This window comes from Benincasa hispida, chromosome 5, assembly GCF_027475165.1.
Source record: "Benincasa hispida cultivar pf3 chromosome 5, pf3_genome.v1.1, whole genome shotgun sequence".
In the NCBI taxonomy this organism is placed as follows: Eukaryota; Viridiplantae; Streptophyta; class Magnoliopsida; order Cucurbitales; family Cucurbitaceae; genus Benincasa; species Benincasa hispida.
Genome location: NC_143482.1, coordinates 63,877,196 through 63,901,684, shown reverse-complemented (window position 1 = coordinate 63,901,684; position 24,489 = coordinate 63,877,196). Strand labels below are relative to the sequence as shown.

At 29.7% G+C, this 24,489-nt stretch overlaps 3 protein-coding genes across 3 annotated transcripts; 1 reads left to right on the top strand and 2 right to left on the bottom strand.

Annotated features, from left to right (window-relative positions):
* Positions 1-2,433: 2,433 nt before the first annotated feature.
* On the top strand, positions 2,434-6,016 carry LOC120077592 (expansin-B3-like). Its single transcript, XM_039031526.2, has 4 exons — positions 2,434-2,753; positions 3,958-4,264; positions 4,367-4,496; positions 5,485-6,016. The coding sequence occupies exons 1-4, from the start codon at positions 2,579-2,581 to the stop codon at positions 5,677-5,679; spliced, it is 807 nt and encodes a 268-aa protein (XP_038887454.1). The 5' UTR covers positions 2,434-2,578; the 3' UTR covers positions 5,680-6,016.
* Positions 6,017-11,125: 5,109 nt separating this feature from the next.
* Positions 11,126-13,105, bottom strand: ERF53 (Integrase-type DNA-binding superfamily protein). The gene has a single exon (XM_039032314.2). The coding sequence runs from the start codon at positions 12,730-12,732 to the stop codon at positions 11,530-11,532; it is 1,203 nt and encodes a 400-aa protein (XP_038888242.1). The 5' UTR covers positions 12,733-13,105; the 3' UTR covers positions 11,126-11,529.
* Positions 13,106-22,056: 8,951 nt separating this feature from the next.
* Positions 22,057-24,353, bottom strand: LOC120078409 (uncharacterized). The gene is given in 5 exon segments (XM_090313638.1): positions 22,057-23,520; positions 23,593-23,764; positions 23,851-23,954; positions 24,032-24,164; positions 24,343-24,353. Coding segments are annotated over 5 exon segments (1,707 nt in total). The 3' UTR covers positions 22,057-22,233.
* Between the last annotated feature and the right edge of the window lie 136 nt (positions 24,354-24,489).

Below are 24,489 nucleotides of genomic sequence, written 5' to 3'. Positions count from 1 at the left end.
CTAGACACATGAACAACATGAATAGTAATATATGACTTTTGGAACACTAAATATTGGACATCTATTCATTATTATAATATTCATAATACATGAAAGATATTGTCTGGAATGAGTAATCAAGATAAAGAATGACTCGTGCCAACCAACTCAAGTCCAATTTACATCGAGGTGGAATTCGTGTAAAGAGAGAAACATGGGTGATAGTTGTGAACATTCCATCTTGAGTCACGTGCGGGAAAATTAAAAAAAGAAAAGAAAAGAAAAAAGAAGAAAAAGGAAATATTCATTAGTCAATTTAATCTGTAAAGTAAATGATTAATTAAGAGTTAAATATAATTTTACGTTCCATAGGCTCACATGACAATGATATTATATTATATCTGCTTTAAGTCACTTTCTAGAATATATGCTTTTATAACTACCAAATAATAAGCATAATCGAATCATGATTATATTTATAATTAAAATAATAAAAAGGAAATTATTGGAGTAATTTACGCTTATAAAGACGGGCACGTGGAAGATTTTGGAGATTCAATTCAACAACGTCCAATATTGTTCCACATGCATTCGAAGCTTATAATATAAACTCTTTCTTTTTCTTCCACACATGGATTTGAGAATCAACTCCCTTTTCCTTTTCCCCTCAATTTCTTGTTTTTTTCCTCTTTATTAACCTCTTTTTTCATCCATGTTCTTATGGATATCTTTTTGGCTAAATATATATCATTCCATTATTTAAATTTTTCAAATTACTTTTAACCAAACCACACATTTAAGTAGGTTAAAAAGTATAACGTTAAAACTTATATAATAAATTAAATAGGAAAAAAAAAATTCAATAGACCATTCGAGAAGATTACCATATTTGGGAGTTGCAACAAATGCTCGTAGAGGATAAATCTACAATTTGGACTTTGAATTGACTTTAATTTATTGTGTGAGTAACTAAAATGTGAATAACTTAATTGTGTTGGAGCGTTAGATATATAGAAATGTCTTTAAAAGTTTTCACCCACCATATCTCTACGATGTTTATTATGGACAATAGAGGATCAAAATAATGATGGAGAAGTCTACTTTAGTTCACAATGACCAGGTTTCGAGCTCATATGCTTTTTTCGTTACTACCATGATTTCACCAAGTGAGTCTTAGATAATGACATTTTTTAATACTTCTTTTTCATAAAAACAGTTGTTGGTGTGCAAATCTCATTGAAGTTTTGGGCCCACAGACGATAGACCTCATTTGGGCTTGCGGATGCATCTGGACTAACTTGCAAGAGAACTCATACCGTTATGGTACCAAGTTGAACACATTTTGATGTCTAAGTTGGAAGTATTTAGTTCAACTTGGCACTCGGAAGATTACTTACCCCTTAAGTTGGAGAAATGAGACTTCCTATAAAGCTTATCATCTGACATCGCTTGGGACATGAGCAATATAGGTAGCATCTATGTAGGCATAGTAGTATGTCCTCCAGGTTGCATATTTTTCTACTTGTGAGTTCAACTAGATTATTACCCATTTGGTGATAGGCATCAAGCTTGATGTGGCTGACTCAATACCCGAAACTTGAACTTTTTATTTGGGGACGTATGGACCCCTAGGCATACTCCTAAGATGCCTTGGGCATGGACCTCGCTTAGGGAAACTCTCAACAACAATAATCTTACCCAACTATGGTTGTGCTTATAGTTTTGTTGGTAATTGTTTCTAAAAATAAAAACTTAACTAACTAATTAAAAATATAGTTTTTTAGTACAATAAAAGTGAAAGGATTCGAACTACGGATCTCATGATCGTTAATAAATCTCAGATGTCGATTGAGATACGTTTGCTTTTGACAACTAGAAATATTAATATTAAGTTGAGTGTTAAAATTAAAAGAAATTACATCTTAAGTTTATTATATTATCTTCGATTCTATTTATTTCATAAATAAAAACTCAATAATTGAAAGAAAGCAATACATCATTAGTGGGAAAAAGGTCGTGCACGTGATCGATGGGGCAAAGCATCTCACAACCTAACAAATAATTGCTTCCAAGGTCAACAAAATACGCAAAATCACAATTCATACCCAAGCAAAAAATAATAATAATAATAAAATACCAACTTCCAAAACGACGTCGTTCCTAATTCGTTGCCTTCCCAACCGCCATTGTTCATAACTTTTCGACCGTTATTATTCCTAACAACCCCAAAAATTTAAACAATAAATTTATTAACGGTCGAAACAAAAAACGACGACGTCATAACTGTTTAATCCTCCTCCAAATGGGCACCCGAAATTCTTGCCATAACTGCCGGTGGGCCATTAATTATTGATATCTCACGACCCACCGTAATTAACTAAAAACCAAGGGCTAAAATCGTCATTTCAAAAAAATAATATTTATAATTCACACGCATTTTATTATAAAAAAAGCCTCTGAATTCCAACTTCCTTGGCTACGTCAAAAACTGTCGGCAGACCGACTTTTTTCAGTATACGTAACTGTTTTTCTTCGGTGGTTGTGCTATCGGAACCTGAAGTTTCACGTCGGCGCCGTCGAATTTAAACCACCGTCAACAATGCAGATCCGCCGTGGGTACTTGTGGAATATGATAATGTTGGTGAATTGTGTAGTGGTGATCAGGAAGTTTCTTTTGGTTGAATCAGCTCAGCTTCCAAACCGTACGTTGGCTTCCCATTGGCTCCCCGCCACCGCCACCTGGTACGGCAGCCCCGAAGGCGATGGCAGCGACGGTCAGTACGATTAATTAGTCTTGAAAAAAAAGTTTATTAGTACTTCAATAGTTCTTACAGGTTGATGTTTCTTTGTTATTTGTTATTTTTTTTTTGTTACATTACAAAATTTGTTGGTTTGATTACAAATTTGGTCAGCCTTATAAAATTAAATTCTTATGTTTTAATAAAGCTTCATATTACATAATACATAGTTCATACAATAGGAACCATTAATAAAAGTTTTATTTAAGGAAGAGACTAAATTCTAACTCTTTTTTAAATTGTAGTAATCAACTTAATAATTTAACCAATTTAGTTTCTAGAGTTTGAGATTTGAATCTATCTTATTTCTTAACTTTTAATTCTTAAACGTTTATGAATTCAATATAAAAAAAATTACAAATACAATTCATGAAGTTTGAATTATCTTAAATTTTAGAAATAAATACTAAACATAAAATTGAAAATTTAAGATTCTATTACACTTAAATTGAGATTCTTATCTATTGAAGTAATTATTTTTAGAAAATTATGAATCGTCGAATCTATTAGATACATAATTTAAAGTTCAAAAGAACTTATTAGATATTTTATGAGCCTCAAAATTCACCACTAAACTTATAATTAATTAATTTACTTAAAAAAAAGTTGTAATTTAATTATTTTTATAAAAACAAAATGCCCTATTCTATCCACCCTCTTGCTCATTAAATGTCTATATTTTAGTGGCCGGCAGCAACAAATTAAATTTCTTACTCGAGGACAAGTGACATGAAATCTTTTTTAAAAAACTTGTAATTCTATTGCATTTAATAAATAAATAAAATTAATTAACATATTTAAATAACTATAAAAGTAGAAAACATCAATAATTAACATGGCAATATGTCCTTATTATTACTTTGCATTGAATCGAATGAATGAATAGAATTTTAAAATAGATAGATATGGACACCTCAACAACTACTTCTTTTTGGATTTTGAGATTGATATAGTTAAAAAACTATTTAAACTTGATTTGACATCTTAGATTGGACTTAAACGGTAAAAGTTTAACAGTGAACCATTCTTTTAATTTTTAAATTATAAACTTAATTCCAATAATTTGATAAAATTTTATAAATAGTCTCTATATAAAAATCTTCATGAATAATCTTTAAATATTTTATCAAATAAACCACATGGTAAATTAATGGGAGTGTGGGGGAATGGATTGGATCAGGTGGAGCATGTGGGTACGGTAGTTTGGTGGACGTGAAGCCATTCAAAGCGAGAGTAGGGGCAGTGAGTCCAATCCTATTCAAGGATGGGGAAGGGTGCGGCGCGTGCTACAAGGTCCGGTGCTTGGACAGAGCCATATGTTCCAAACGGGCCGTTACCATAATAGTAACCGACGAGTGTCCGGGTGGGTACTGCGCGAATGGCCGCACCCACTTTGACCTAAGTGGTGCCGCCTTCGGACGTATGGCGGTGGCAGGTGCCGGTAGCCGTCTCCGAGACCGAGGCGAATTGAGCGTCGTGTACAGACGGTAGGTGTGTGAGTAGTGAGATGAAAGGAAGAAATTAAGAGTGGAAGAAAAGGGTATTTTGGGAAGAAATTAATAAACAGTTGAATCTGATTGTGTATGCAGGACTCCATGTAGGTATCGAGGAAAGAATATAGCGTTCCATGTGAATGAAGGTTCTACAGATCATTGGCTTTCGCTTTTGGTGGAGTTCGAGGATGGAGATGGAGATATTGGTTCTATGCAAATCAAACAAGTAAGTTAATTAAGCCTTTTTCTTTTTAATTTAAATAAAACCTTTTTTAACCTTTTCTTTTTATATATTTATAATCGTTATGTCACAATTTTAGTCTTAATTTTGAAACTTCTCATTATATAGGAATTTAAACTTTAATAATATTCTAATTTTTTTAATTTCGTGTTATAAACATATCTTTTAATATGAATCCAACTTAATGGATAAAATAAAAAAGAAAAATACTTAGATGCATTTTAGATTACATTTTTTGAAAAAAAAATAAATCTAGACTACACTTATCTTTGTGTACTATATTGGCCAATACTCTAATTATAATTTGTTACGTGACAAATTTTTCTAGCTTTTTTTTTATGTAATTTTGACTTTATTTTAATAAAGTGTTAATGAATCTCTTATGTCAGATTATGTTTTTGAAACTTATGCTTCTTTTTTGCAACTTTGTTTACTATGATTTCATTAGCCGAATTTGAACTTTAAAAACATTTTAGAAAATAGATAACATCCACTAATATTTTTTGACTTAATTTTCATAATTGATTCATAAAATTTCAATTGGCATATTAGATATTTTGTAAAATTTAAAGATCTATTAGATAAAATCTTCTTGTAATATCTATACTTAAAGTACTTTTTTAAAAATTTAATGTGGAAGATTGAAATTTCATGAAGTTATTAATCATGGAACTAAAAATACAACCTTAAAAGACCACACATTTATGATCCAACCTAATATAATCTAACTTTATAATACTTTCTTAGAGTAGCTCTGTCCATGTGACAAACGGGGGCCACAAAAGAGAAAAGGGCATAAGAGACAACACATAGTGAGCATGTTGAAAAATGATGATAATAGTTTTGTGTTGTTTGCCATCTCATTTTGACTTGAATATACATAGTTTAAGACTATAAACATTAAAATATCTCAACTTTATAGTTTAATATAATGTAAGATATGATGAAATAATCAAAATATAATATAATGTAGGCAAATTCAAATGAGTGGATGGAAATGGCACATGTGTGGGGTGCAACATGGTGCATGAATGGAGGGCCTCTAGTTGGTCCATTTTCAGTGAAGTTAACAACATTATCCACAGCCAAAACTCTCTCAGCCAGAGATGTTATCCCAAGGAATTGGTCTCCAAAGGCAACTTACACTTCTAAATTGAACTTCAACTAAAAATTAAACCCTGTTACTTTTTAATATAAAGTCCCTAAATGTGATCATATACTATATGAAAATATATTGTCATTTTCTTAGATTTATATCATAATGTAGCCCTCTCCAAAGGGAGAGAGAGCGTCTTTTTTGTAATCTTTGTATCCACTTTGTGTAATGCTCTATGTTGCTAGCTAGCTTGTTTTTAGATTATATATGAATGTGTTGAAAAACAAAAGTTGGAGTCTTTTTTGGAATGTTACATATTGTCATAAATGTAATATTATGGACAACTTAGCATTATAATGCTTCAATTGAGTGGAAAAAAAAAATAGATTAATAAAAATATTTTACATAACATTTGGTCTATAAGCTTTAGATATTAAGAATCTAGTCTATGTGTATTTTAAATTTGTAAAATAACTATTTCGTGTATATGTGATAATTATTAAATTAAAGTGTAAATTTATTTATAGTTATAAATTTGATCTATAATAAGTTTATCGATATACATGGATGTGATGGAAGCACATGGAAACATATATATAGATATAATATAGGAAGAATAAATTGAAAAGGATAATAATGGTGGGTGTGATAAGAAGTTAAGTAGGGGGCTGGTTGGTGTGACCACCTAAAACGTGGGAGTGTGGGCGCTGTGGGATGCCATTTGTATATATAGTGTTGGGTTTTAGCACATGCCTTTCTATCTCAATCTTCTCCATCACAAGTTCTTGAGCTTCCTTTATAAAAGTACTTGTTAAAGTATTAGCTCACCGTCCAATTAGAATCAATAGACTAGTTTTAAGTGATACGATGATGGGTAATCTATAATGTTGAAGATATTAACCTAAAAAAAAAAAGAAAAAAAAGAGACAAACAATCGAAGAAATTATAAAGTTTCATTGAGAATGTATAAAGATCGATGAAAATTTTCAGGCTTTTCCTTACTTTGCTTAGTTTTTGGAGACACACTCTTTACTTATGAGGTACAAGAACCTTTAAACTCAAGCAAAATGATTTTTCTAGGTTTTTCTTGGATATCTAAAATATTCTATGTATTTTTTTTATACGTATATTATTATATAAAGGAATTCAATTGAGAAAAATCATATAACTACTACTCATTGCTTGTGTATAAAAATAGTAAAGTAAATTAGTTTTTTAAGTACAATTCGGAGTAGGACGATATGAACCATAGACCTCGTGGTTATCAACATACTGGTATGATAATTGAGCTAGGTTTAGTTTGACAATAAATCAAATTAGTTAAAGTGTATTAAACAACATCATTATTTATTCCATAATCTAAATCAAAGTGAAAAGGAGTAGAGAGGAATAAAAAAACATAAATATTTATGTTGAAAACTGCTGGGCTAATAAGTTGGAGAAACATCGTGCAATAATTTGGGCTTGCACAATCACAAACCCAACACACCAATTTGATTGAATAAAATAAAGCCCAACCCAATAACAAATTAAAAACCTGTTGGATATGACTTAAGTCAAACCATGAATTCTCTAGAATTCTTTCAGACGTGCATGTGTGTGCACGTGCGTGTGGATTCATGTATGTATGTATTTAGGTATAAGATCTTTTGAATCCAAACAAAACGATTTCTAATAGTTTTTTCTTGAATGTCTAAAATATTTTATATATTTTTTTTAGCAACATATCACTATCTAAAGAATTCCCTAAAACTCCTTAAGATGTATATTGTTACGTGGGATATGTGTTTCAATTTTCACATGAAGTAAAATGATCTAGATTTATTTCATAGGTAATAATTGTTGGGAATAAAAAAGTATGATTTTTCTCCCAATATTTGGAGTTGGAGATTGAGCATCTGAATATAAGATCGTTAGTAAATGCTAGATGTCAATGAATTATACTCATTTCAGCTAAAACATGGGATTTTTTAACCTTTTTAAAAGTGTATTTTTTTTTTTTTATGAGAGATATTTTAGTTAGAGAGAGAGTAAAGACGTACTCAACCTTGATATAATTTTCGCCTTTCTTTATCCAATTCTTGATATAATATAGATAATCTGAAGATAGTTTAGTAAATAAAATATCAATTACTATTTTAAAACTCGAGAATAGAATCTCTTACCTGCAATAATTGAACAAGAAAAAACATTGATCTGAAAAACTTTGCTATGCTTGTTGTTGTCCCTCCTCCAAGTTGTGCATGGGTTTATGGTTTTCTAAGGTTTAAAACGGGCTTGTACTGGGCCCAAATTGAAGTTTTTGAGACTGAAAAACATTGGTTTGTTCGTGGGATTTTGGGCCTAAAAAATTATCCATAAGAAAGGCTTATTATTGGTCAAAAAAGAGATAAGGAGCTCACCACTTTTGTCACGGCATTTGCAAATTGATTCTCAACCAATTACACTCCTTTCAACTCCATCTCTGATTACATCTATCAAGGATGATTTTGAACTAAAGAACATAATCGATAATTGATAAAGTTTAGAGACAACCGGAATAGAAAAGATATGAGACCTCGGTCAAAACAACATGCAAGGATCTAAATGGGCTTGGGAAGGGGAGGGACAACACCTAACCCCCAACCACAACCTCCACAAGGTCGATATCGAAACTAGCCTAATGACATATGGCAGCATGTCCCGATCCAAGGGAATGAGCCAAAGATCCAAAATTTTATACTCGACTTCATAAGACATGGGACATACCCAACACATGCCTCAACCCTATTAAATCATAGATTGGCCCAATTTGATCCTTAAAATTTAATCATTGTAAATATATCATTATAACTTCAGGTAAAGCTACTAAAGTCAATTATCACGCTTATCATATTCTTTCACTCTCTGACTTAAACAATGAAGTATGTAGCAAATAGCATACCGATATTCCGCTTTTCCTTTCTTTTGCCAATCACTTTTTGTTTTAAATTAATTTACTGTTATTATCACATGAAGATCAAATTTCTTTTCTTCTATATTCAGATTTTGACATCAACAACATCTATATACTTCTATCATTTGGCCGACATGTTTAATCATGATTTCAAATCCATGTATTATAATTTAAAAAAAGACCCTAAAATTGTTCACAATAGTGAAAGTATTGACGTAAAAAAAAAACAAAGCAAATACTAGGAATGTCACCTAACAAGCTAATGATGCTATCTCACGGTTTTGTTTTGTTTTTTTTTCCTTTGGGTTTATTTATTAGATGGAACATTATGGTATTGCATTAAAAAAACTTTAGTCAAATATTTAATATATAATTTTCGCAATGCCTCCAAAATTGTTAGCTACATTTATTAAAAATACACACAAAAGTGAGGTTACAATTGAAACCTTATTTTAATTTTTGAAACTTTTTAATTTAATTCATTTTAAAAAGAATTTATTAAATACACGAAACAAAATTGAATTATTTTTTTAAAAAAATTATTCTTAAAAGTCATTTAAAAACTGTTACACGACTCTAGGAAAAGTTGACCACTACTTTGAAAGTGGCCGCCATTGCAACTCAAGAAACGAAAAAATAAAAATAAATAAATGAAGAGAATTGATAATTATGGAAGAGAATTAAGAAATGGATTAGGTTTAATTGGTAAGACAACCCATATTAAATAAATAATAGATACTTAACTATATGCCAACAATATCATTAATTATTTTAATTGGGCATGCAATTTTTCTAACCCTAAACACTACAAGTTCATCACGATTATGCCGTCAATGGACGGCGTTAAGGGCCCCACCTGCCCCTATCATAGCCAACTCTCTCAATACTTTCCACCTTATTTTAATATGTTAGAATTATTATTATTGTTGTTGTTATTATTTATTAAAATTTTACAAATATCATTGAAAAAAATAAATTATTTGGTCATGATTTTTTCGTGATGAATATCTACGAGAATAAAATAATTGAAAAAAACTACAAAATAAAACCAAGAGGATGTTCCAAAACATTGTTCTATGCATATATGTTCTCAACATTGTTCTATGTATATATATTTTTTTAAAAATTGAGTACAAAGTCTCATTATCTACTTATAATTTAAATTTCATTTGCTATATAAATTTTGAAGGTATTTTTATTTTCATCTTAAAAAATTTTAGAAGTTCATTTCATTTGGGTGATTAAACTTTTAGAACATCTAATTTAATATTTAAACTTTATATGGAAGAAAAACAATCATTTTAGGCGTCATTTGACAATATTATTTTTGGTTTTTGATTTTTAAAAATGAAATCTATTTCCTCTCTTTTTCTTATATTTGTATATTTCTTAAGTTTAATGGTTGAATTCTTAACCAACTTTCAAAAACAAAAATAAGTTTTTTAAAAGTTATCTTTTTTTATTTTCAAAATTTAGCTTGATTTTTTAAATCAATGATAAAAAGTAGATGACAAGTGAAGAAATTTGGAGGTGGAGGTAGTGCCTATACGTTTAATTTTCAAAAAAAAAAAAAAACCAAAAACTAAAGTCCCGTTTGGTAACTATTTTATTTTTTGTTTTTGTTTTTGAAAATTAAGTCTATGGATACTACTTCCACCTCCAAATTTTTTCATTCGTTATCTACTTTTCATTAATGGTTTAAAAGATCAAGTCAAATTTTGAGAATTAAAAAAAATAGTTTTCAAAAAGTAGTTTTTGGAATTTGGAATTTAGCTAAAAATTCAAAGAAAGATGCAAATCTGGGTAAAGAATGTGGATGAAATAGACTTAATTTTCAAAAATAAAAACAAAATACAAAATGGTTACAACGGACCTAAATAGTTATCAAATAGAGTCTTAATTGCTTATTTATTTTGTTTTTTTTTTTTGTCCGTATGTTCATTAATGTGTTAACTTGGACCTGAAGCCGATCAGAACAAATATGAAGTAATTTAATGGATATTAATTAACAAACGATCATAATTGTTATTTTTTAAAAAAGTTTAGATAGATGAATAATAGTCATATTTTAAATAGTAAAACAGTAAAATAGGAAAATAGCCTTTCAAAAGTTTAAAATTCAAAAATAAAATAACATAAGTCTCATTTGGTAATATATATCATTTTTACTTTATATTTTGAAAATTATACATATTTCATTACAATTCTTTAATAAGTTTTTCCCTTTATATTAGGAAGAAAAAAACACAATTAAATTACAGGTCAAACTTAAAAAATGGAAACAAGTTTTTCTAAAACCTACTTTTGTCCATTTTCAAACTTTAGCTTAGATTTTAAAAACATCTAGGAAAGTAGGCATTTAAACAAAATATATATATATATAGGTAACATTAATATTTATGATCCTATTATTATTTTTTTATAAAAAAAAACTAGAATAAAATAGTTAATAAATGAAACCTTAAAAGTTTCAAATTTTGTACGCTATAATCGATTAAATGATATATTTTTGGAGTTTGAGAGTGAAACCATGTATGCAAAAGAAAATGATTCAAATGAATATAGCTCAAATTTCACACCATGTTGACCTAAAAAAATGGTTATAACATAAAGATGTAGATTACACAATATAAAAGGCAAAAGGAAACCCTAAAAATGGAATATAAAAGAGAGAAGAAACATAAAATACAAAGACAACTAAAATCCGCCATGAAAGCCTAAAAACAATGGCTTTGATGGAACAATGACGCACCAACGAAGAAGGGGAAAGAGATCAAAAAAATACGCCTCAATGCCCCTCCTTCCACGGTTCTTCTTCACAATGCACTAAAAAATACGAACAAACAACATAAAATCAAGAATCTCATCAAAGAAATTCCATCTTTATGATGCCTAAACCATTGGATTGGTCTTCCAAAAACATGCGACCAAATCGAATGATCCAATGGAGTAAAATTTCAGAAGAAAAGAAGAGAGAAATCTAATTTTCAATCTTGATCTTTCCATAAGAAAAGCTTCATCGGAGCAGAGGAAGACGAAGATGAAGTGGATTCGGAATTTTCAATCTTGTTCTGATTATCATCGGATTCATTCATCTGTTGCTGATTTGAAGAACCAAATGGGATTTGTGATTGAAGAACCAAATTGTTTGTTGTGTCTAAATGATCCCAAACAGGGCTTCCCGGACCCCAACCGGCCGGAATTGCATTAAACCAAGCCTCTTCCATTTCTCCCCATACCATCTCCGGCGGCTCCGGCACGCAGCCGCCGTTCTCCATCAGCTGTTCATCCGGTTTTTCTTCCTCTGGCGGTGGAAGAACGACAACGCTTTCTGGATGAGCCTCCTCTGTTATTGGAATTGTGTGCTCTGTTTCTGGCTCTGTTTTTGGGATGTCTTTGTTACGGAAACGATCAGGGAAATTGAGTCGAGCATTTTCGCCTCGTAATTTGAATGCTTCGCGATCGTAAGCCATGGCTGCGTCTTCAGCAGTGTCAAAGGTGCCGAGCCAAAGACGAGTTCGATTACGAGGGAGACGAATTTCAGCCACCCATTTGCCCCAATGCCGCTGTCTAACTCCTCTGTAAAGCTTAGTGGCACTTATGGGCTGCAATGGCGGTCGAAACAAGTTACCTCCATCTGGGCCTAATCTGCTCATCATCATAGCTCTTCCTCTTGGACTCAAATGAAAATCATCGCTCCAGTACTTGAAAAGTCTCTGCTGCGATGCCACCGGGTCGCCGTTGAGAAAGTATGGCGGATAGCCAAACCCCTGTTGTTGATTGGAGCTAAAAGAAATCATCTGTTGCTCCGGTGACCCGATTGTCGTAAAGGGAGAGGAAGAAGAAGAGGAGGAAGAAATCGGTTGTTGAGAATTGAATGGAGTTGTTGTCACTGTTGATTGTTGAGATGCTTCGAAATCGAAAGGGAATTGGATTTTTGAAGAAGGGGGAGAAAGAGAAACAGGGGAATGAAGAAATGGGTTATGAAAATCTGAACTGCAGATTTTCTTGAGAGGTCTTCTAGACAAGAAAGCATCATCTAAAACTGGCTTCCATTGTTGCCTCTCTGAGCTAATTGCTGCAACATCTTTGCCTTTTTCAACCTTCTTCTCTGGAAATTTCTGGGTTTTTTCATCGATAACCATCTTCAATTTTCCTGTTTTCTTATCCTCCGCCATGGATAAAAACATAGACCTTACTATGCTCACACCTCTCGCTCGCAAAATAGAAAGAAAAAAAGTCGGGAAATTCAGGAAACAAAGTGTTTATTTATAAGAAACTGGAAGAGAATTTGGGAATGAAGTGGATGGAACTGGAATGAAACAGGGTTTTATCCGGTTGAAGAAAAAACAGAGTCGGATGAGAAACCCATTTGATGGAGCGAGAGAGCGGCGGAGCGGGGGCGGAGACGTGGGAAATGGACGGCGGAGGATGCGGCGGCGTGTTGGGGATGTGAATTGAAAGACAAAAATGGAGAGATTTGGTAGTTTGTGAGAGGAAGATGAAGAAGAGTGTGGGGTTAATTTAATAAGTTGAATGAGAGAAGAGAAAAAGATTTGAAGTTTGATGAATGGCAGAGAGAGAATAAGTTTAAATGTTGTGGTTGGTTAGCTACGAGAGGGCCCCACTAACCGATTTATTCTAATTTTAGTGTCGTTTCAATTTTTCCTTTCTCACACGATATTTTTATCGTACTCTTCTCAAATAACGAAAAATGAATTTAAAAAGAACATTTGGAGTCAAACTATTCAATCTAATTAGAAACTAATACTATTTCAAAATTTTAATTTACTACGGTATTTATTATTTGCTATAAATTTATTATTTTACATTCATCTTTTTTTATTCTTTGTTACTGTATTTACTATCTTATTCTCAAATTAAAATAGTTTACATCTCAGACACATACTATTATAATTCAAACTAAAATAATCTACCCTACAAACAAATACTATCGTCACCCAAAATTTTACCATCTATCTGAATAGACTACGATAAATTATTATCTGTATTTATGTGTGTCATGATAAACACAGATATATTCTATTACGGTCTATTGTAGATAGACTGTGATATTTTTAAAATTTTCAACAATTTTATCATTTAAAATAATTTACCTATTTTATTAAAGTTAAATTATAGCCTTCAATTTTTAAGAGTAGATACTTCATAGATTTTTTTGTTAAAATATATTTTTGGTCTCTAAATTTTCATAGAAATAACAATTATATTCAAGTATTTGAATTTTAGTTGGTAACAATTTAGTTTATATACTCTCAAATTTATAATTATTTAGTCCCTAATCTTGAATAAGTAATAATTTAGTCACTATACGTTGAAATTTGTAATAATTTTAGGTGCCTTGAATAAATAACAACTTAGTCACTATACTTGGAAATTTATAATACTTTAGTCCCTTTTATGAAAAATCTCTTCAAAATTAAGTGTCAATTTTATATTGTAATGACTTAATTTTGATAGTTTAAAATATGATTCCCGATTAGTTTATTAATCAATATGTGTAAAAAATTTATTAAATTTTAATAATATATTTTTTATAATAAGGATTAAATCGTTTCAAAAATTGTAAAATACAAAAACCAAATTATTATAAATTTGAATTTGAAATTACATGAACTAAATCGTTAGGCACTAAAGTTGATCATGATTAAATTCTTATTTTTATATAGGTTCAGGGACCAAAAATGATTTTTTACCTAGATTTTTAAAAGGTTTGTGAAACTACTGGTATTTGAAAATTTTAAAGAATAATTGATATTTAGGTATAAACTAAATTTTGTTTAATAAGACCACCTTTCAATTTATTGGCTAGTAGGTTTATAGGTTTGTAAAAAAAAAAATTGAATGTGCCAATGATTTTACTAGACACAAAATTAAAATGTTAGGAGTCTATTGATAAAAATAAAATATTGATCAAATAGATACAACATAACCTAAAAAAATTTAGGAATTAAATAACACGAGATTGAAAGTTTAATGACACATAAAATACTTTTTTGAAGTTTTGGGAGGAATAGAAATAAATTTGAAAATTTAGAGATTAAATTTATGGTATATTATTAATTATTTCAATTTTTTTTTTTCTAATGGTGTTCAATTTTGGTATTTGGGTTTAAACTGATAATCTTGTGAGATAAGACATGTTTAGAACTTAACATATGATAGAGGGGGGTTGAACCTATATCACATAAACTCTTTCTCATCTAAGGTTGGAATAAGATAACGTATTTACTAACTTTTAATGGCGACTCACAATCGTATCTTGTTATAAAAAATAAAAAATAAAAAACTTCTTAAGACCCTAAATGTTTGAATATATATAAAAAAGTGGTTGAAATTTTTGTGAGATTATTTAGAGTAATAATCATTAAGGTCAAAAGTTCAATTATTTATCCTTATCATTGTTATAAGCAAACATACGAAATTATGAGAGAAGAAACAAATCAATTAAACTAAGACCTTAATTAATAACAATTTGATTTTTAGTTTTCTATTTTTAAATACATAGTTTCTTTTCTCATAAATTTCATACTAGAGGTCTCATATTTTTTGGTCTAGCACTTGAATACTGAGTTAAATTTTAAAAACAATAAAAATAAAAATAATAAAATAAAATAAAATAAAAATAAAAAAACTACTTTTTAGTATCTGTTTGGTAACTATTTAATTTTTTATTATTTATTTTTCCGTTACTATTTTAGAAATCAACCTTGCCTTATAACCAATTTATTTATCTTTTTGTTTTTTTTTTTTTAAATATTTTATAAACGTTTTATTTAATTGCTAAAGAAAGTCGAAAAACTATGTCAAATGGTTTTTTGAAAAAACAAGTTTCTTCGGTAAGATATTAGCATCTTAAAAAATATGTGTGGTTTTCTATTTTCTTAAAAATAGAAAACAAAATCATGCACCAAACATATACGGTATCTTTAAAAAAAAATGGAAAACTAAAAACAGAAAATCTAAAATCTAAAATGGTTACTAAAACACTCTTTAATTTTCGAAATTTGACTTGGTTTAGTAAAATACTCCTAACAAGTAAATAACAAAACGAAGAAATCTATTGATGGAAATAGTGGTTATAAGCTTATTTTTTTTAAAAAAAAAGCATAAAATAAATAGTTATCAAACATAGTACAATTATCAAATTAAATGTATTAAATAATATAGTTTTAATTAATCTTTTTTTTTTTTTGGCAAGTAACTTATCTTTTGAGTACATCTAAGAATATAAAATTGGTAAATTAAATCATGGGTAATTAGTTTAAATGGTAAAACTATTAAAAATATTTTTAAATATAGTAAAATGTCATTGTTTATCATTGATAGATACTGATAGACAATGATAGATTTCTATCGGTGTCTATAACTAATAGAAAATGACATTGTACTATGTTTATAAATAAGTTGACTCATTTTCTTATATTTGAAATATCCTTAAATAATAGTGAAATAACGAGTTTAATTCCAAACTTTATTTCTATTAGATTAAGTGTCTAAAATATTTTTGAAGTTAATACGTCCCAAAATTTTAAGTTTATGTTTACTAAGTTTAGAAAACTATTTAAAATTTTTTAAATTGAAAATTTTATTAAATGAAAAAATTGAAATTTTAGAGATGATTTGTCACATAGATCACAAATGTCATACAAGACGTCCAAATTAATTTAGACACAACAATCAAACAACAAACAGTAAATCAAGAATGAACACATAGAGATTGGAAACCCAGTTAAGTGGTAATCCATCTATGTCTGGAGGAGGGTGTTTGGAAAAGTTTATTCACTAACATATAAAATTCAAGCGATTACAATATCGTACTTATCTGTAAAATAATGACAGTTACAGTGATACACGTAGAGCCCAACTTATTTGATCACTTATGCTTTTCCTATATGTGAGACTCCTTCTCAATTGAACTTAGCCCCCTAAGTGTGTGAGACTCCTTCTCACACTCACAATGAAGATATCTTTCTTTCTTCTTGTGAATTCCCCTTCACGTGGAGAACTTAGGCACTCTCTAAATTTGAGAACTCCTTCTCGAGGATCTCCTTAAGGAAGAAAATCTCTTCTCAAACAACGTTGCCTTAGACTCCTCCTTGAAATACTGCTTTGCAAGATTGAAAGATTCAAAACATGAACATCTAGAGAACAAGCCACCAAGAGCTAAGATTATCCTAATTTGCTTTTCAAACAAAGAACATTCGGTAGGTTGTTTGATAAAACACAATGAACGATCTTACTCCATAGTCCATGCAATAATTCTAATAATGATATTTCTTAGACTTAAATAGCACAGTAGAAAGATAGAAAATATTCCTAAGTAATGGCAAAATACCAATAAAAAATGTGACCTGAATGAATAAGATAAGAAAAAAAATATTTTGCAAAAAGAACTTGTGAAATACCTTCTAAGATAACTTATGAGACAACACCAAATCTAATTCTAGAAACCTTAAACAAATAAATAGGCAATAATATAATCGTAACAAAATTGATTAGATAATTTAAAATAATTTGAAAATAAAATAGGGGGGATTTTGAAATTTGGAGGAGTAAAAATTTGGATGTGTGATGGAAGTGCTCCCACGCGCCCCCCCGACCCTTTCCCACTTTCGGCGGAAAATGGTTCCGTCTTTCTCTCTCTATCTCATAAATAAATTAAAATTTAAAATAATAACAAAGTCAAAGTGGTATTCTTTGTGGAGTTTAAAGTCAAAAACATTACAGAACCATGTCGGTGACTACTGCAACGGTCGGTCATTTATTCTTGACCTTTTCTTTCCAATCTAACTTCACTTCAAAATATCATCTCCAGGATCTTTTTCTCTTCTTAATATCTATTTTTACTATTTTATATTCTTCAAATTAAACTTATTACTTCTACTTTCATCTAACTAATTGTATTTCAAAAGAAAATTAGTTCTTATAAGATTTTTTTCTTTTAATTTGACTAAGAATTAAAATATCATCAAACACTAAAATGACGTAATTTATGATTCTACGTTTTATATGTATGATTTTCACGTATCTTCACAATGGTATAAGATTTTTTTACCATTGAAGATAGTTATTTTTATTTATATACACACAATTATCTCATTATCTAACTAATATGAGACTTTAATTTTATTTCCAACAAATATTAATTTGGATTCTTAAAAAAAATAGATTTAATTGTTGGAAAAAACCTTTCACTTCTACCACAAGAATAAGCAAAATAAAAAAAATTTATATATATAATAAGAAAACTAGGAACACAATAATTTAGGTTGATAACTCAAAACTTGGAGAAAAACCACGACTCACAAAAAAGAAATCTACCACATAAAAAATTGTTACAATCAATAATTCTCTCCTCAATCGCAATTACAAGAGCATTCTCTTAAAGCTTATATACTCACATATTTTCCCATTATGAAATTAGAGAATACATAAAGAAAATTTAATTAGAGTTAAACACACTCAAACTTAAAGTGTTTTTAATCGAGATAACTTGAGACCAAAGACATAGACATCCTTTATAGTGTTTGAAGTTCATGACTTTCTTAAACTTTTTCGATATGCGATAACCACACTTCTAATATTTTGTCAAAACTCAACATTAATTACACTTCAAACTCTATTTTTTTTTATTAAATCAATCCATCTTGAATAATAGAGAGAATCTCTCGATCGAGAGAGAAAACGAAGAAATACAATAAGAAAGAATCTATATTGAAGAAGTTATTAACAACCAGCCACGTTGAATATTCTTTTCTATTATAACGTTCAAACCTGCATTTTTATTTACCTTTTTCTTTCTTTTAACTTCATTTTTCTACAAGTCTATCCTTCTCGAAGTTGGCATTTCCTTTCCGAAATGAATTTCTCTTCTCCTCCAATAAAGACAATCTTTTACTGAAGATTTTAAATTGATAATAGACAATGGTTTTGTTTTTTTTCTTCTTTTTCAAGTTGGAATAAGAGAGTAGACATGAACATAATTCAACTAATTAAGATATATATCTCATGTACAAGAGATTACATATTCGAACTATCATCTCACATGTTAAAAAGAAAAATTGAAGATATTAGTGTCTTAATCGATTGACCTTATATCTAATAGTCGTAGTTGATACATCTTTGATAAATATTTGATCTTTTATTACAACTTCTCAACTATTATAATGTTTATTATTCATAATGGTTTCTCTCTTTTTTGTAGCTATATATATAGTTTGTCCTTGCGTATTTCAAAAAACAAGAACATTGTCTTTACAAATTTATTGCGAAAGCGAGACAATAGGCTGATCTTTTTACAAGTAGAAAGAGAGAATAAATATTTATTTGGTTTGTTATTTTCTTTTAATTATTAGAGTTGTTGAAGTCAAAAAGTAGACAATTTCCACAAAGCCAAATTACATCTTTTTAAAAATAAAAGAAAATAAATATGTAGTCTCAAAATATCAAGACTCGTGAATGAGACCATAAGCCGCGTATAGAAATTTCTTCCACATAGAGCAAGACTTTTCTAAAATACTAATAATAATAATAATCATTATCATCAGTGCTCGATTTCTTTCTTAGAACAACATAGTAAGCCAACAAAACAAAAAAAATTAGATGACTACATCACGAACCACAAGTTTTGAAAACATTCGGAACAAAGATTACAGAGATAGAAAAACTCAAGTTTCTCCAAAACTTTAGAAGTAAGAGAATGTGGTAGCCAATTTTGATATGGACAAACATGAGAGAAAGAAATAACCCCCAATATATCAATCCAATTCTTAGCCTCCTTAATAATGAAAGAGACCTTAGTGATATCATCTCCACATTTATTCAGTATATTGATTATCTCTAAATAATCGATTCTACCAAGAGATTCGAATGAAGGATTTGGGCTACACTCTCCATTTCGATACAAATCGTCATCACTTGAAGAGTTTTAACCTCCCCGTACTTACGAATGAACTTTGTACCAACAAGACGAACATGACCTAGATGATCTCTAAGCACCCATCCAAGATTTTCCGCCTTCAAATTATAATCATAATCATAATTTTAGATTTAATTAATGTTCTACTTTGTGCCATCAATAATGTCAGAATTTTAATTTTTTTCCCTTTAAATTATATTATTGTACAATTCTTGAAATATAAATGTTAGTACAATTAATATTATTAGATAAGCTTGTTAAAGCTCAAATAAAGATAGTTAAAATAAGCAAAAGTATATGTCTAACAGGTATTGAATATTTTTTAATTATGCATTTTATAAGAAGATTAACATAAAATTAAAAATGATATATTTCAATTTGAAATCTTATTCCATAACTATTTACTTTTTAAAACTTAACTTATAAACATTTTAATTTATTAATTTCTTTTTTTACTTACCTTCTAAAAGTATTTTCAAGAAATCTTTTTAAAAATTTATTTTAAAAAATTAGTCATATTTTTTGAAAATTTGTTTTTATTTTTAAAATTTGGCCCAAAATAAAAAGTTGACCTGCCATTTTTTTAAAATTTTGAAACCAAAATTTAAAGAAATAAAAAAAGGAAAATTATTTCAAAGGGTAAAACTGTTGAAAATATTTACAAGATATAGCAAATTTTTAGAACCATTAATGATAGACGCTGATAGACTTCTATCAATGTCTATCAATATATAGATACTGATAGAAGTCTTAGTATCTATCAGCGTCTATCATTGATAGTTTTAAAATTTGCGATATTTTATAAATATTTCGATTTATTTTTCTACATTTAAAAACAGTCAAATCATAAAATTTTAAGGACTAAAACAAAATTTAAATCTAAATAATATCGAAAATACAAAAATATCTTATATTTGGTATCAATGGGGTAATGTCTGAATCCAATGTGGCCTTTCAAAAAAGACAAACACATTAAAATATATAGGTGAGCTGTATTCTTCTCCAATTGGCCAAGCTGGCAAAGCAACATGAATCTCCTCGAACTCCAAATTCAATTATAAATAAATAAATCATAAGTCAACTCCATTTCAGCTGGAAAGCTTCAACTTTAATCCATAAAAAAGAACACCATTAATATAGGATTATTATAAATTTAATCCATTTTCAAAACTTATTTTCATAAATGTTTTACTTTTTTTTAAAATATTTTTATATATAAGATTTAATGGCGTTTGTGGATTAGAATACTTTTAAATGTGATGGACAGTTGGAGAGAGAATGTGACATTGAAAGAAATTTTTCATATTTACCAAACATCTTTAATGTTGGAAAGAGAAAATATATTTACTTGTTGAGATTTTATTCTTTTGTTTTATTGGAGAAAGAAAATGCATTTATTTATTAAAATTTTATTCCTTTGGTTAATTGAGGAGAAAAATTGCATTTAATGAAATTTTATTTTCTATCTAGGTTGATTTCATGTATCAACTTATTTTTTTCTAACCGATTCATGATTATTTTAAATATATGTTAGAACATCTTATTAAGTATTTAAAAATATTCTAATCAATATACTATAAATTAGAGATTGACTAAATGCTTGACATAAATCACAGTATAAACGAATATATGAAATATACTACAAAATATAAATCTCATATTGGCTTATTATTTGACATAAATCACAGTATATACCATAATTTTTATTTAAATCACATTATATATATATATATACCATTTAAGTAATCAAAAATCCCAACAATCAAAATTTGTTGGGAAGGTGGAGAGAATGAGAGATAGAGAGAAGAGGGATAGAGAGAGAATGAGTGGGAATTTTGAAAAAAGATTGGTTGAAATATAAATCATGTCGGTGAATCAAGGGAATTTTTGAGTTTTTTTTTTTAAAACATGTTAATTAATTATAGGTTGAGGATAAAAAGGTAATTGAATCTTAATTTTTATATAATTAAGAAGTAATTTGGAAAATTTTGAAAATAATTAGAAAGTTGGATAAAATGAAATATAAGATCTTTGTTAAGACGTTGTGTATTGTTATCCCTTAATATTATCTTCTTTTTGGCCCAATTCCAGCTATAGATTCTATTAAAGTATTACAAATTCCTCTGTTTTTTTCTTGCCCAAAATGATGGTTCTTTCTCTCTTTCCTTCAAAGAAATTCATACGTTCCTTCTTTTTCTTGTTTGTCCCTTGTTCCAACAGTTTCTTCCACTACTTTATGGGTTGAACCAAAGAAAAAAAAAATCTTTTAACAAATGCATAAACTTTTGATAGTTCTTCAGCTCTTATCTTTGACAAAAATATCTCAAATTTGCTTTTTGATCTTTTTTGTAACTGATAATTTATATTCTTCTTAAGTGGGATTTCCATTTTTTCCACAATGTGCTTAAGGAATTTATACTTGGACTTTGATTAAGTGGATAGTGGAGTTAAATAAGTTCATGAATCTTTTGGTTTTTTTGGGTCTTGTTTACAAGTAAAGCAATTTCACTTACCAAACCCCACACTCATCCATCAAAACTTGCTTTTTAACAATGGGTTACATCTGAATTTTTATATTCTTCACAGAATTTTTGACTCATCCTATGTCTATGGAAACTGAAAATTGACTTCTACAAACAATTACAATGGTAGTGGAATTATTTCCCTTTTGACTCTCTTTTCTTTTTCCTTATCAGAATGTAATAAAATACAGATTCCTTTCTTTTGTCTTTTGCTTCTGAAGTTGTTGCTAGTTGCCTCCTTTCATTGATTTTTGCAAATATTCTCTCTTGAGAGCTATGAACTTGGCTGCGATTTCGTCGTAATCGGGCAACTTCGGATGAACATGACTTGGATACTTATCTGCACCTTTCATACATTTTGTGAACTTATTTTGAATTCCATTGAAACCAACAGAAGTTTCATACTTACCATTTGTCCTGAGTTCTTCTGGTTTTGCATTAGTTTCTTTGTTTTCAACTGGCTGGCAATGAGAGTACACAAAAACATCATAAACCACAGTTCCATTCCCATAATTGCTTGCCTTTTTTGTCCTCGAAAACGTATCAAATTCGATTTCCTCATTTGAATCTTCATTCCATGAATCTTTGCTAGACAAATCGTAATCCGTATGCTTAACCGCCGAAGACCGAACAACATAATCGTCTGTTCTACACTCAGAATAGACATAACATGGCTGCTCCAAGCAGTAGTTTTGCAGTTCAGATGACAAGCTGTGGCATGATAAACAACAACACTTCATGAATTTCTTCTTTGTATTATTTAAACTATGATTCTCTTGCTCTCGACACATCGATACTATCCTCAGTTCTTTCGGAGACCCAATTATAATCTGATTAGATCTCCCTGAAACCAATTTCGTATTCGAATCATCATGCTTTTCTATGAGACTTTGATCGTTTCCATCTCGAACATTTTCTCCCATGCTTGTAACAAGTGATTTGAACTTGAAGAATCTTTGATCCAACGAGTCTCCATATTCCATCGAGAGGTCAGAAAGCTCGACGATGTTGTCGAGATAAACGATACTTTCATCACAAAATGGAAGGATTTCAGGAGAGGATGCATCATTCTCTCTGTCTAAGCCAACATCCTCCCTTTCATTTGGAGAAGATTGACAAACTAAAGAGCTGGAAGAAGTAGAATGACACCGAGCATCCACGACATCACGGTTGTTGTCTCGTGACGAATTGAGAGAGATTACTACTTTCTCCAACTTCTCTGGTTCTTCTTTTCCCTCACCATTAGTTTCATCTTCATTGTCGTGTACCTAAGGTTCACTAAATCATCTTAACTTACAATGCCATTTCATTACAAGATTACTTGAAATAAAAAAAAAAAAGGAAGCAAAAGGCAAGAGTTGTGATAGCAGCAAAATAAGAACCTGTTTCTGATGCCAATCAGGAGAGTATTCAAGAGCCAAAATTGATGGATAAAAGCAATCTCTTGCTATATCATTGATAAATCTTTGCTTCTCGTGATCTGAAACAGGCTTCAATAAAAGCTTCTCTTTGATCTATACAAAAACAGTGAATGTTTCAATATTCATAACCCAAAATCCTTAAACACTAATCAAACAACCACTCACCTGTGAGTTCACAAGATTTCCAGGACACAATTCAACAGCAGCCACAGCAAAACTCCGTCCGAAACGCTTCTCGAACAGCTTCCGAACTGATTTAAGCTCAGGAAAATCCCCACATCTTGCTGAGGCAAATATGAGACTTGAAATTGCTTCAATAATATCATCAGGGCACGTCCTGAAAACCATAAACTAAAACAAATAAGATTGTTTTTCTTTTTCCCAAATTAAACCTCCTTAATAAATGGTAAAAATTTGGCATACTTGTGTTTCTTGATATGGGAAAACTTCACCAAGATGAATTCACAGAAATTTTCAATCAAATCATAAGCCTCCATCAAGATTTCATCTTGAATAAGCTGTTCCACCTGATATAGAAATAAAATGAACTAAAAGTTCTAGTAAAGAACTCAATCAAAGAGTATTCTGGTGAATTCTAACATACCCTTCTGAAAGCAATTTGTTGATAGCCATTGTTAACCAGCTCAAACAAATCTTCACGTAATTGCTTAACAATTGAATATCTCTTCTTCTTGAGCATCTGAAGCCGACACAGAGCTGTTCTGATTAGCTTCTTACTGTATCAAATCACAAATAAAAATCAAGACTTTGCAAAGATTAAAAAAACCCATTAGAATTGAAAGGATATGAAAATTGAAAACCCCACCATTTTGAAGCTTTTCTCCACCCAAATAGAAAGCCAAACATGCTTGAAATTACCACAAATTTGGAGATTGAGTATCATTTCATAATAACAGAACCACCATTACTGAGCGTTTACAGTGTGTTGGGAGTTATTTAGGAGAATTGGGTTTGAAAATCTAGAGAAAAAAACGGTTTGTGGTCAGTGATCATATAAAAAATTGGTCTAAAATAAGCATTATGATTGAGAACAGAGAGGGA